General features: G+C 43.2%; 1 protein-coding gene across 2 annotated transcripts in view; it reads right to left on the bottom strand.

Moving 5' to 3' along the window:
• Nucleotides 1-330: 330 nt before the first annotated feature.
• The window catches only part of GPATCH2L (G-patch domain containing 2 like), a 42,254-nt gene continuing 31,725 nt past the window's right edge, over nt 331-10,859 (bottom strand). For both annotated transcript variants that reach the window (XM_077819174.1, XM_077819173.1), the window contains exon 10: nt 331-9,019. In XM_077819174.1, the coding sequence (XP_077675300.1) occupies nt 8,850-9,019 (170 nt within the window). In that variant the 3' untranslated portion in view covers nt 331-8,849. The remainder of the gene's footprint in view (nt 9,020-10,859) is intronic.

Below are 10,859 nucleotides of genomic sequence, written 5' to 3'. Positions count from 1 at the left end.
CTAAAACCCCTCCAACGCATTATTAAGGATCTACAACCTACCCTGAAGGATGACCCAACACTCTCACAAATCTCGGGAGACAGGCCAGTCCTTGCCTACAGACAGCCCCCCAACCTGAAGCAAATATTCACCAACAACCACATACCACACAACAGAACCACTAACCCAGGAACCTATCCTTGCAACAAAGCCCGTTGCCAACTGTGCCCACATATCTATTCAGGGGACACCATCACAGGGCCTAATAACATCAGCCACACTATCAGAGGCTCGTTCACCTGCACATCCACCAATGTGATATATGCCATCATGTGCCAGCAATGCCCCTCTGCCATGTACATTGGTCAAACTGGACAGTCTCTACGTAAAAAAATAAATGGACACAAATCAGATGTCAAGAATTATAACATTCATTAACCAGTTGGAGAACACTTCAATCTCTCTGGTCACGCAATTATAGACATGAAGGTCGCTATCTTACAACAAAAAAACTTCAAATCCAGACTCCAGCGAGAAACTGTTGAATTGGAATTCATTTGCAAATTGGATACTATTAATTTAGGCTTAAATAGAGACTGGGAGTGGCTAAGTCATTATGCAAGGTAGCCTATTTCCCCTTGTTTTTTCCTCCCCCCCCCCGACGTTCTGGTTAAACTTGGATTTATGCTGGAAATGGCCCACCTTGATTATCATACACATTGTAAGGAGAGTGGTCAGTTTGGATGAGCTATTACCAGCAGGAGAGTGAGTTGCGTTTGTGGTTTTTGGAAAAAAAAAAGGGGGGGGGGGTGAAAAAACCTGGATTTGTGCTGGAAATGGCCCAACTTGATTATCATACACATTGTAAGGAGAGTGATCACTTTAGATAAGCTATTGCCAGCAGGAGAGTGGGGTGGGAGGAGGTATTGTTTCATGGTCTCTGTGTATATAATGTCTTCTGCAGTTTCCACAGTATGCATCCGATGAAGTGAGCTGTAGCTCACGAAAGCTTATGCTCAAATAAATTGGTTAGTCTCTAAGGTGCCACAAGTACTCCTTTTCTTTTTGAATTAGAAGATGAAGGGGTGTGATGGGGTGTACAAATCCTGCACTGGAAAAGAATAGATTAAAGAGCTACTTTGGGCCTAGGCAGCCCCACCTGCAATGCATGCATGCACCGGACGAGGAGCAGAGCAACTCAATAGTAGTCAGTCAGTGGAGGTGAGCAGGCCTACACTCTTAGCTCCTCAGAGGGAGTACTATGGAAGGGCCAGCTGCCTGGGGCCCTTGACTATTAAGAACCTACCTGACCTGCTGAGGGAAAAGGGACTTTGGATACCTGCAAGGCCTGGGATTTATCTTTTGATTTATTTTCCTTACATGTCTTTGCTTTGCCCTTCTGAGAGAGGAGACCGGTGGGAAGCAATGCAGGGGAGCAGCGGCACAGCCCATTAGGGTGCAGGACCTTGCTGCCCACCGTGTGGCCCTGGATTAGGACCTGGTGGAGCAGGGCCGGCTCTACCGTTTTTGCTGCCCCAAGCAGTGAAAAAGGCCTGTCGCCACCGAATTGTCGCCGCAGACGGCAGGAGAGAGAGAGAAGCTGCTGCTGCTACAGCTGGTGGAACGGGGAAGCTGCTGCCAAATTGCTGCTGCCGCGGAAACCCTGCCGCTCCTTTCTGACTGCCGCCCCGAGCACCTGCTTGTAACGCTGGTGCCTGGAGCCAGCCCTGCGGTGGAGAGGGTAGGCCTGGGTTCCCCTACCAACCTGCAGATAGGGCTGAAGGCAAAGAGCCTACACCGGATACAGAGGAATATGGACTAGGAAGACTCTATAACCCAGAGGGTCATGACTCTGGGACCTTGACCCAATGTGGCCTGGAACCTCTTTGCCTGACACTAAGGCTATCCTCTGTTGGACTCTGTGTACCCTGAAAGGGGTGGACACAATTCATGACTTGGCCAGAGGGCTGAGTCACTGAAAGGGCAGACTACTGCTGTGCTGGTACAACGGTCAACAGGGGGCACTAGGAAAGAAGACAGCCTGCTTTGTCCTCACCGACCCCCTAGGAGGCTCATGAAATGAGCGATCGCCTTCACAAGTGAACACAGTGCGATAGAACCGGACTTCACTTTGTACAGCATCACAAAAAATCTTACTTGTTCTCACGGAGCTGACAATAATTCTGAGCACACCATGGACTCAAATTAGATGAAAGACCAAGAGCACAATGAGTAAGCCATTTGGGGAAGGAACAGTCTTTGTTCTGTGTTTGAATAGGGCCCAGCGCAATGGGGTCTTGATCTATGACTAGGGCGCTTACGGGCTACTGTAATAAAAATAATTAATAATAAATGACAACATGGTGAGATGGGGCAAGAAGTTCAATAGAGAGCCACACGGCTTGAGTGTAAAGTCCTGTCTTATTTAACTTCTTCATTAATGCTCTGGAAATGGGAGGAGACAGCACATTACATTAAATCTAACTGGGAAATTGTGAATAGCAGGAAGGCAAAGAATTATAAACAAGAAGAGGTTGAAAATACAGGAATAAAATTAAATTCAACCTGGAAAATACAGTTACATCTAGGGAAAATCTAAAGACACAACTTATCTATAGCACTTTTCATACATAGATCTCAAAGCACTGGGCAAAGGTGAGTCAGCATTGCTATTCCCAGTTCACCACACAATCACTTCCACAGCTCATTCAGTCCTTTGTCTCACCTGATACTACCAACACAAGTATTAATCAGTTCCCATGGCAACAGTATTTTTTGTTTTCATATTCAGTATTTCTCTTTAAATAAGCTAGCCTAGGCAGGGGCTATCTGTATTTCCTGTCTTACACAGAGCCAAGCACGTTGTTGGTGATTAATAATTGTGTGGTATACATCTGTCCACTAAGAACATAACAGACTGTGAGCAATCTTCTTAAAATCTACTAGAGATCTGCAAGCTAGCAATCTGTTTTAGTCACTTCCGGGTGAAGTCAAAATCAGTGACTTAACAGATAAAGGTTTCATACGATCCACTGCTGAGCCTTTGAGCTAGGTGGTACATTTACCAATGAATACCTGAACTAAAAATTTTCTGGGCATCTTTCCTAATGTTGTCATGAAGATACAGCTGTCTCAGAAGGTCAATGTGTTGCCCTTGCAGACCTTTCACTAGCCATCTCGGTGCTGTCAGCATGTTGGACTGAAGTCAAAGCAGGAAATGTAACTACATTGGTCCTGCGAGGGTTCCAACTCAGCCTCTCTATTATCTTTTCTGTCTATATGACACTACAATGCTTTCCCTTCTGTCCTACAGAAAGTATCACCTACATTCCCCTTTGACCTGTACCAACCATTGTTATTTTAGCTTTTTCACATTCTTCTGGCTGTCCTTAACTTAGCTTTTGATTTCCATGTAATATCAGATTCCCTTTTCCCATGTTTCACTCTCCCTTTTTAAGCTTCTGTTCCATCTTTCAGAAAAAATATCTGTAATTCTGCTCTGTGCATCACAACTGGCAGGACAGGACCACTGCAGAGCTGGGCTTGTGGTCCATAGATTCTCCAGGCAGCAACCAAAATTCTCTCCTCCTCACAGTTAAACATTCAGAACATCTCTCTCCTCCAAAAATGATTTTCACATTGATAAATGGCACGGTAGTTGAGCCGCTCAGATACGATGGTGATAGGGGGCATCAAATACCTATATCAGTAAGACACTAGTTGCAAGATGACACTTCTTCCACAGAAGACTTCAAGTGGTCTTGCCCCTTTTTAAATAAGGGGCTTCCTTGTTCTCCCACAATTACTAGGCTGTGAGATCAGCCAGTGCTGGTTTTGTAGCATCTACTATTCCAGGACCTTTAGCTTTGAAGATGTTTTAGCCATATGCTCCTTCCAGCTGTGGAATTCTCTTCCACCTCACATCCATTTTTGGACCCATAATTGGATTCTAGACTGCAAGTGGGAAAGGGAAAGCAGTTGCAGGAACTCAGATGATTGAGACCTCCAGCCCTTTTGGAAACATCCCATGGCAGGAGATGCTACCTACAAAGGAGGTGTCTGCTATGGTTATTATTTCAATAGTGCCATAAGTATGCTCAATCCTTTGGAGACAAAAGAAAATGGGTCGGTACCCTGACCTGAAGAGCATACAATCTAAGAGCTTGATCCCACAGTCCTTGCTTGGATCAGCAGCTCTATTGACATCAACAGGAAAATCTGAGAATAAATAGTTTCCAACCTGCCCTCTGAGAACACAGAGTTGTAGTCTGGACCCCTCAATAGTGAGACTAGGCTGCTGATTCCATATAACAATCTACTAATGGTGAATGGTGCTAGCACCCAGGAGGGAGAGGAATTATGTAGGGTGATACAAGTGAATATAACCAGGAGTAACGAGATGAATTTAAGATAGGGGAAAATTAAGATGACTGTTAAGAAAACTCAGCGAGATGTATTAGGCTGATTAATAGATTTGCAACCAGGGGAAGCTGTGAAGGGTCTTTCTCTAGGGATATTTAAAGCTAGACTGGACAAAGCACTAGAAAATGCTTTTGTAGGGAGCAATCCTGCATTAGCAATGAAAGACTGCCTGTTTTCATACATGTCTTGTGAACATGGGTGTTGCAAATGGGTTTTGGGGATTGTGACCACCTTCTTAAGGTTAGAAGGAAGGTCATAACATGTTTTCTGTTGTAACATGAGGTCAAAGTACAGAAAACATTGAAAAGCCCCGTTTTAATAGAACTTTTCCATCTCTGATGTTTATGATTTTGCAGAATATCTATATAAACTGACAGAACTATAAAATTAACATGGCACACAATAAATGAATTAAAAACTGGCTAATTTACAGGTCTCAAATTGTAACTGTAAATGGAGAATCATCATCAAGTGTGTGTGATTCCAACGGGGTCCCACTGGGATCGGTTCTTGACCTATGCTATTTAACAGTTTTATCGATGATCTGGAAGAAAACAAAATAATCACTGAAAGTTTTCAGGTGACACAAATTGGGGAGTGGAATAAATAATGAAGACAGAGCAATCGGTATCACTTGATAAGCTGGGCGCAAGCAAACAATATGTGTTTTAATATGGTTAAATGGGAATGGATAGATGTAGGAACAAAATGTAGGCCATACTTACAGAATGTGGGACTCTCTTCTGGGAAGGAGCGACTCTGAAAAAGTTTTGGGGGTCATGGTGGATAATCAGCTGAACACGAGCTCCCAATGCCATGGCTAAAAGAGCTAATATGATCCTGAGATGCATAAAACAGGAAACTCTCAAGTAGCAGAGAGGTCACTTTACCTCTGTATTTGGCACTGGTGCAACTGCTGCTAGAATACTGTGTCCAGTTCTGGTGTCCACAATTCAAGAGAGATATTGATAAATTGCAGAGGGCTCAGGGAACGGCCATGAGAATGATCGAACCGTTAGAAAATATGCCTTATAGTGAAATTCTCCAGGAGCTCAATCTAGTTAGCTTAATGAGCAGAAGGTTAAGGAGTGATTTGATTACAGTCTAAGTATCGACATGGGGAAGAAATATTTAATGGGCTCCTTCAATCTTGCAGAGAAAGGTATTACGCGATCCAATGGCTGGACCTGAAGCTAGACAAATTCAAACTAGAAATAACATGTACATTTTTTAACAGTCAGTAATTAACCACTGGAACAACTTTCGAAGGGTCATAGTGGAGTCTCCATCACTTGATTAAAAAATTGTCAAATTGGATGTTTGTCTAAAAGATCTGCTCTAGGAATTATTTTGGGGAAGTTCTATGGCCTGTGTTATATAGGAGGTAAGACGAGATGATCACAATGGTCCCTTCTGGCCTTGGAATCTATGAACAGCAGAGATACATAGTCTCCACTCTAACACTGGAAGTAAAAACAAAGAAGTCTAATTTCAGAGTGTGTTTTGTTAGGGTAGGTGGTCTGTCTAAATTCTTCTAATGGCACTCATCACTGAAGTTTCTGAGCTTCTTCTAAGAGACAACCAAGTACCACAATAGGCCACTGGTCTAATTCGCTTTCATGAGGAAGCCAGGGAAATGGTTTAAAATGATGAATACAACTGTGCTTTAAAATGATGAATACAACTGTTCATGGAAAGAAAGGTTTATGGAATTGAAACAAGGGACCATAGAAAAGGAGTACTTGTGGCACCTTAGAGACTAACCAATTTATTTGAGCATAAGCTTTCGTGAGCTACAGCTCACTTCATCGGATCAACTACACAGCTAACCTGCAGTAAGCTGCAACCCACTATTGGATTATCAACAAATGCAGGGAATAGGAGTGATGTTACTTACTCTCAGCTCCTCAGTGCTCACAGCCCCTCACTCTTTAACACATATCCCCTACCTGTGCTCACCCTTGCATTAAACAAACAGTATCTAACAACTCCATTCATCTCTCCATTGAAACAACACCCTCTGTAACCAAGAAGCAAATTAGCAGTTGGATGCAGTTTATCTCCTGCTTTGCCCACAAGGACTGAAATAATAAAAAAGCCAAGTTATTCCCTAAATTATGTTTTCCCAGTGTCCCATCTTCTCTGTACGGGTTTTAGATCGCAGGCTCTTCATGGTAAGGACTGTCTTTATTACTTGTTAAGCGCTACAGACTTGGTTTTGTACAAAGCACAAAAATAAGAATGTAAAGACACTAACTTCATCTGAACATTTCTTTCCCCTCAAATCCTTTGTAATTGCTCACAGATAATCCAAACTAGCCTTTAACCTTTGTGCTCCTGTACAAGAGTAACAAGGCTCTCCCTCTAAGGTATTTCAATATGTATAAGAAAGACGCACGAGATTTTTCAGAGGGATTTACGTGGGCAGAGCTGAGAGTTTCCTTGGGACAAAACATAAATCCAGTTTGGGTCTCTCCCCAAGAGTGAATAGGTATTAGTGGATAAGACATGGATACTCTGTCTAATGTAACTATTCATCAGTCATGATTTAGATTGTTCGAGAGTGTTTTGTTTGATTTTGTAACTTACTTTTTGTGTTATGTTATGAGTCTTCATGGCTGGCCATTTAATTTTAAAATTTTAATACAAAGAAAATTTAAAAACAATTAGAACATTTTCTGATATGCTCATAATCAAATCTATCCCTCACTCATTTGATTTACAGGTCATAGAGAGCAAAGCAAGGGAAACATGCAAATCCATCACCTGCATCTAGGGGTGCAAGTTCCACCCCTATGTTGAAAATTTATTTTTGCTCTTAATGGATGGTCCTGTCTGGTGCTCCACCCACTCAGCCAACCAGTAGGTTTTGTAATGACAAGGGCCACCTATTTGAAAACACTCAAGAGCTCACAAGGCAACTATGGTTGTCAAGCAAGCATGGCATGGTTCCTTTTGTATACCCTATCCAGGCACATCTGCTAAATATATAACCCAGAATGCAGCTGTAGAGAGGTTTTTCAAGAGATAGGGAAACAAGCAAAGTACAACCAGGGATACAGGAAAAGAGAAGGCAGGAGAGACCCCCTCATCAATACTGCAAAGTGAAGAGCAATCAGGGATAAAGGGAAAGGGTTGTGGGGAGAAAAGAACGCTCCCCAATATACTGCAGAGCAAATGCCATCAGGGGTGCAAGGAAAGGTGGCGAAGGCAAACACTTCCTATATATACCACAGAGCAGAGTACAACTGGAAATCCAGGGACACCCCTCCCATATATACTACAGAGCAGAGTACAATCAGTGATAGAGGGAGACCACTCCCATATATACTCCAGAGACAGAGGGGAACCCCACTTAGATATACTTCAGAACATTAACCTTTGAGGAAGACAGGGAGAACGTGAGACGGGGAAGTGGTTCAATCTGTAGAGAGTGCTTTGAACTCAGATAATACTCTCTATGACTTTTAGTACACAGTGGGACATGGACTTCAACTTCAAGTGTCCTGGGGATTGTTTACTGTAGCGTCTGAAGCTGGATGCCCATGGATAGTATTCCAATATTTCCTCTCTGTCATCTCCCCAATGAAGACTTCTCAGAGGATATTTTAGGGCAACTTGATCCAAGCTTCCTCTCATAACTCCAGTCTGCACATTTTTGCCTAATTAGTTCTGCCAACCCCTTGTCCAGCAGGACAAATGGAGAGGATGGGGAATAAGGAAAGAATACTGCAATTCACAGGGCAAGATTAAAGACACTCCAAACAAGGAAGGACAAAAAACGCTGAAGGACCATGCTGACAGTGAGCCACTGGCAATTCCTGACAGGACAAGCACCACATTTGCTTCATTAGAAGCAACATCTTGACTCCCAAGTCCCTTAGTGAGAGGCCGATAGGCATTTTGCTAATACAGAATTCAAGTCCCACATTTCAAACCTGTTTGCACTCTCTGTTCCCCTCCTCCTCCCCTGACCAGGGATACTAAGCTGGCCTTTGTTTCTGACATTATGCTTGTCAAAGACAGATTCTTGCCTCTGCAGAGCTGCAATAGGGCTTTCTCCTGCTATATTCAGCCTTTTGCAACAAACGATATGCCCAAGTGGTGACCAGCTTCGTAACAAAGACCAACACCTGCAAACCCACAAGGCTCTGTACACATCCCAGCAGATGCTAACAGGTGCTGGGGTAGGAGATGAGTGCGTAATAAGTACTCACAGCAATAGCAGGAATGTTTTAAAAAAGCTGCAGCCCCAGCATCACCAGTTACTTTTTACACAGATTCACGAACATGATCTCGGGATGTATGGGGCACACAGCTGAGTGTGGTGAGCATCACGCATCAACACTGATGAGATGGTTATTGCCAAATGAGACGTTCAGTGCTGATGTACTTCGAAGTCCAACATTTCATAAAACGCAACCAGCTCCAAATAGAGACACCTCCACCTAGCTGTATCCAGGGCCCTTCTCTTGTGGTGTTTTAAAGAAGTTAGATGGAGCAGCAGCAGTGGATTTCTCTGCTGCCTGGGTTCTGACCGTCCAGTCAGAGCTCTGGGACCTCTGGGACTGTGTCGCTGGCAGGGATGAGTCTGCTGCATCCATGTGGACAGGTAAAGCTGTTGGAACACAAAACAGTAGGAGGAAAAGGAGAACGTGGAGAGAGAGGAGCAGAGGACAGGAGAAAAAGTTAAAACTGGTAACCTCATAGCAACCTAAGCATTAATCATAGATTTCTGTATGTTATTCTAGCGACTACCAGAAGATCGAGAGCAGTGAATCTCATCCTTTTCCATACTGGGACCTCTCCCCCATTTAGCAATATGTGTAGTGCAATTAGGTCACAACTCCAATACCTGTTTGCAACCCCCAAGCTGATAAATCCTGACCCAGAGCATCTATTCTGCAGGTCTTTTTAAAATTCAAGTTTGAATAGCTTGGATGAAAGAGGATAATTTAATTAGCACCAGAGAAGATGAAAATAAGCTTTATGCACTACAGAATAATGCATCCTGGGCAAGCACAACTGTTTTAGCATGAGGGACAGGGTGGAGTCATCATGTGAGCTCTATAAGGAGAGAACTGCAAAGGGAAGGCAGTAATGTTCTGGTGTCCAATAGAGAATGGTACAGATAAAACAAATGCACTGTGAACCTCTGTATGGACTTAGTAGGGTAGACAGTATCACAAACACCTGCAAAGATGGGGAAAGATAGACCAGAGTAGAACTCATTTGCAATCTCCTAAACCAAACACTTCTTCAAGTTGGACCAGACTGGAACAGGTCAAAGTCTCCATACCTAAACTCAACAGTCACCTAATGTCTAGACTGGATTGCAGCTAGCAGTTTAGAGGTAAAATGCTCCATATCCCATTCCCAATCTCCATCTCCTGAGTCAGCCAGTCCCCATTAACAGAACTTGACAGGATGAATAAAGAGGAATAAACTAAATGATACATTATTTCATTTGTTAGTCTCTAAGAGCATTTCTGCTTCTGTGTTTTGTACAGCACCAAGTACACAGCCAATACTTAAATATTCTCACAACAGAGGAGAATTGTTCACATCCCTTTTGCATTCAGCCAAGCTACAGAAGACCATCTGGGACACCCAGTCTGATGCACCACATTACAAACATCTCCTCACTCCTATGGCTACCTGCTCTAGCCAGAATTTGTGTTTTAAACATGACAGAATTCCCATCTGCTACTCTGCTTTCTAGCTGGAAAGCACTGGCTTTGAGTCTCAGCCTTTCTGAGCAACTGAGTAAAAAGGACTTGCCAGCACATTTCTGAAGACAAGAGTCACTTCCTGAGGCACTGAAGTCTCCTTCTGAATTCCTTCCTATTAGTCCTCAAGAGTTCTGGGGGAAAATGTCCAAATCTCTCTTCTCCAGTGACATCTATTTTAGCAGTAGTCACTAATCCAGTTTGCCTCAGGCGGCCATGCTGTTACTGGAAATTTCCTGCTCTGACAATGGGATATAGATTTGGGTGCTCCCCTTAGCTTATTGGGTGCATCCAGGCATACCTTTGAATACAGGTCTCTCTGACAGAACAAGTGTTACCAGACACTATTTACTGGGATCAAAGGCATAATTAACTTAGCTAGCCTATTAAGTTTGAAAATAAATGGAGTCCCAGGTCTCTCCTTTCATTCCTGACACTGGAAAGGAGTGAGTGTGCGCATCTCATATGGTCTTTAACAACATCTGCTGAATTCAGTCAAATTCAACTTAAAACTTTGTGTGGATGGGGGAGGGTGTGACTGGGGAAGATTTGTAGCTGCATGTTTAAGAAAGAAGCTAAATTCATCACAATGACAGGGGAGAGTGTTGGCAGAGATTTGAGCTATTTATTCTTTTAGGAAAATCCTATAAAGAATGACACGAGGAAGCCTCTATCTGCAGTCTTGTTCATCACACTGGTGAGGAGTCCGATAACAGATGTATGCAGAAG

The sequence above is a fragment of the Eretmochelys imbricata genome, chromosome 6, assembly GCF_965152235.1.
Source record: "Eretmochelys imbricata isolate rEreImb1 chromosome 6, rEreImb1.hap1, whole genome shotgun sequence".
Lineage (NCBI taxonomy): Eukaryota > Metazoa > Chordata > Testudines > Cheloniidae > Eretmochelys > Eretmochelys imbricata.
This window is presented reverse-complemented; position numbering and strand designations above follow the sequence as displayed.